The sequence below is a fragment of the Acanthamoeba castellanii genome (assembly GCF_000313135.1).
Source record: "Acanthamoeba castellanii str. Neff unplaced genomic scaffold scf7180000083820, whole genome shotgun sequence".
Taxonomy (NCBI): domain Eukaryota; phylum Discosea; order Longamoebia; family Acanthamoebidae; genus Acanthamoeba; species Acanthamoeba castellanii.
The window spans coordinates 1-3,088 of NW_004457351.1; the positions used below are offsets into that span (position 1 = coordinate 1).

Consider the following 3,088-nt stretch of genomic DNA (forward strand, 5'->3'; position numbering starts at 1 on the left):
CACGACACGACACGACACGACACGACACGACACGACACGACACGACACGACACGACACGACACGACACGACACGAATTGGCACTCAGGCTCTTAGCGCAGGCGCGGAGCTCGGGGTGCTGCGTGGCCAGGTGTGCGCTCTGCACCTGCTCTTGCGCATGACGGTCAGCCTGGTCCTGCCCCGCGGCGGGGAGCTCGCCGCGCTCTACGCGGCCGCCGCCATCGACCTCCCGCCCGAGCTCGCCACCACCGAAGGCCGACGCCAGGTCCTCCACGCTCTCGACACGCACCGGGACCACCTCCTGTGGCCCACCAACTTCGCGCGCGTCGTCCACGTACGCCCAACCCGCGGCCACTTTGTCGTTTCCGTGAACCACGACACACGACATCACGACACCACGACACCACGACACCACGACACACAGACCAATTCACTTCTCGCAATCTCCAGGGCGCGGTGGTGCTGTGGGAGCAGAAGACGAAGGAGACGAAGGAGACGAAGGAAGGGGTGGAGCAGGAGCGCCAGGACGGGGTTGCGGTGGGTAACGCGGTGCTGCTGGGACACGCCCTGCTGGTGAGCGTCAAGCTGCTGTGCGCCCTGCAGGCCTGCACCGGGCCGGAAGGCGACCAGCGGCAGGTGGGCATATTGGCCCTTGACATCGCCCACCGCCTCAACACCGCACTCGCTTCGCCGCCACCGCCACCAGCAGCAGCGACGGCGGAGGCCTCGCGCGCGTTGCTTCTGCAGCTCGTCAGCCACAGCGCGGCGCTGGTGCTGGCCGGCGGCCGTTCCCATCCCGACAGCGAGAACCTTCTGCTGCAGCTCAAGGCCCTGATGCCTGATGCCGACCACCAACCAACGACCACCCACCAACCACCACCACCGAGCATTCGAGGGTGAAGTGCTAAAGAATTGATTTTGTTACACGTCGCGTTCGTGGCGGTGGTTGTCGTGCTTCGGCTCGTCTCGGGATGATCGCCTCTTGCGCTTTGTCTCGGTGGTTCGCGTGACGCTGTCCCTTCGCTCGACTGGCGTCGACGTGGACGACGCGTCCTCTTCTATTCCTCCTCCTCCTTCTTCTTCAGGTTCCCTTTTCCGCCTCTTCTTCTTCTCCCGCTTCGTCTTCGTCTTGCTGCTCCTGCTTCGACTCCAACTTCGGCTTCTGCTGCGGCGTTCGGTCGCTGTCGTGGTGCTCTTCCTCTTCTTGCTCGCGCGTCGGCGACTCCCGTCCCGGTCACTGTCCCCGTCCTTGCCCCTGTCGTCCCCCCTCCGCCTGTGGCGACTCTCGCTCCGCTCACGGCTGCGGCTGCAGCTGCGAGTCTTGCGCTGTTCTCTGCTTCGGCTCCGCGTCCTGCTCCTGCCTCGTCGCGCACGGTCCCAGCGCGTCGTCGCCGCCGCCGACTCGCGTCTGTCCCGGTCCCGCGTCTCCCTTTCCCTTTCCCTCGGCTGCGGCCAGAACTCGCGGTCGGCGGCGTAGGCATTGCCTGGGTTGCGAAACGGGTGGAGGTAGTTGCACTGGCCGCCGCGACCACACTCGCCCCGCATGTACTGCCCGCATAGCGCGGTGCGCCACGAGGTTACTGCGTGTGTGCGTGTGCGTGTGCGCGCGCGCGTGCGCGTGCGTGTCGTGGTTAGAGCGAGCATCGACGGGGGCGGAGCGGGGGGGGGGCACCAGGGCTGAACTGGGCAAAGATCTGTTTACCGCCGTAGTAGCGCTCGTGCAGGGCGCGGGCGGCCCTCTCGGCGTCGTCCACGTTCTGAAACTGGACGTAGAGATTGCCCCGGAGGTGCGGCCCGTGGTTCCGGCACACCTGCACAAGCGAGACGCAGCTAAGCGGTCGTCCGCGTTGTGTGTGCGCCGCGTTTCGTGTGTGCGGTGTGTGCGGTGTGTGCGGTCGTGTGTTGTGTGTGCGGTGTGTGGTGCGATACGAAACCTTGAACTGAACCAGTTCGCCGAATTGGCGGCATTCCGGTTCGACGTCGTAGAAGAACGCCTTGTAGTCCTCCATCAGCTTGTCTTCGTCATGCTGTCAGAGAGTTAAGGCCAAACGTTCGTTCGTTCGTTACACACGCACACGCACCAGCGATCAGAGGCTTTCGAACCACCGCACACACGCACACCCCCGCACACACAGCCGCACGCACACACGCACGCACAGCCGCGCAGGAGAGAAGAGAGAGATGGAAAGGATTCATGCAGCGGCGGCGGCGAGAAGAGCACTCACTTCGAGACCGTCGTCGAGGTCTTCATCGCTGACGCGGTGGTGGCCCACAACGCCCAGCCCGTCGTACATGTTGCGGACGAGGATCGTCGTGCTGCGCGCCGGGATCGGGTGGCGCCACTTGCAGCGCGCGCCGTACCTGCACGCGCCCGTCTTCATGTAGTACGCACAGTTGCTCTCGCTCTCATCCTACACACACACGACACACACGACACACACGACACACACGACACACACGACACACACGACACACACCATTAACATCCATTGGTGTGTGCGATCATGCGTGTGCGATGGTGCGTGTACCGCGGCCGGGCCGTAGTGGAGCGGTTCGACTTGGGCTTCTTCTTGTTGCTGTTGTTGTCGCTCGAGCAGCTCCTTGTCCCGGGCCGCCCGCGCCTGCTGTGCCTCGGCCTCCCTGATCTCGCGCTGACGGCGCTCCTCGGCCTCGCGGGCCAGCCGCTCGCGGAAGGCGGCCTGCGCTTGTCGTTCGGCCTCTTCCCAGGCGGCCTGCTGGCGCTGCCGCTCGGCGGCTTCTTCGGCCTCGCGGGCCACGGCGCGAGCCTCCTCTTCGGCCCGGGCGGCGATGAGCGCCGGGTCGGTCTCTGCGGCCAGGGCCTCCAGCGCCAGGGCCTGCCGCTGCTGCTTCCGCTTGAGCTTCTTCTTCATCTTTTTTCTGGCCTTGCGTGGTAGCCCCTTGAGCGTTTCAATCGCCGGCACCCCAGCTGCAACTTGCTTTGGTGCAGGCGTCGATGATTGAAGATCATCGCTCGCCCCTCCATTTTCTTGGATTGATTTATAAAACTAAAATCAAATCACAAATTTGTAAATCAATTTTTGGTGCAGCATTGTTGGCATTCTGGCTCC

The 3,088-nt window shown here is 64.2% G+C and overlaps 1 protein-coding gene and 1 pseudogene across 1 annotated transcript; one reads left to right on the plus strand and one right to left on the minus strand.

Annotated features, from left to right (window-relative positions):
• Positions 1 to 156: 156 nt before the first annotated feature.
• Positions 157 to 899, plus strand: ACA1_016130 (uncharacterized protein; the record flags this gene model as incomplete). Its single annotated transcript, XM_004336200.1, has 2 exons — positions 157 to 333; positions 450 to 899. The coding sequence occupies 2 exons, from the start codon at positions 157 to 159 to the stop codon at positions 897 to 899; spliced, it is 627 nt and encodes a 208-aa protein (XP_004336248.1).
• A 21-nt stretch (positions 900 to 920) lies between these two features.
• On the minus strand, positions 921 to 2,890 carry ACA1_016140 (annotated as a pseudogene).
• Between the last annotated feature and the right edge of the window lie 198 nt (positions 2,891 to 3,088).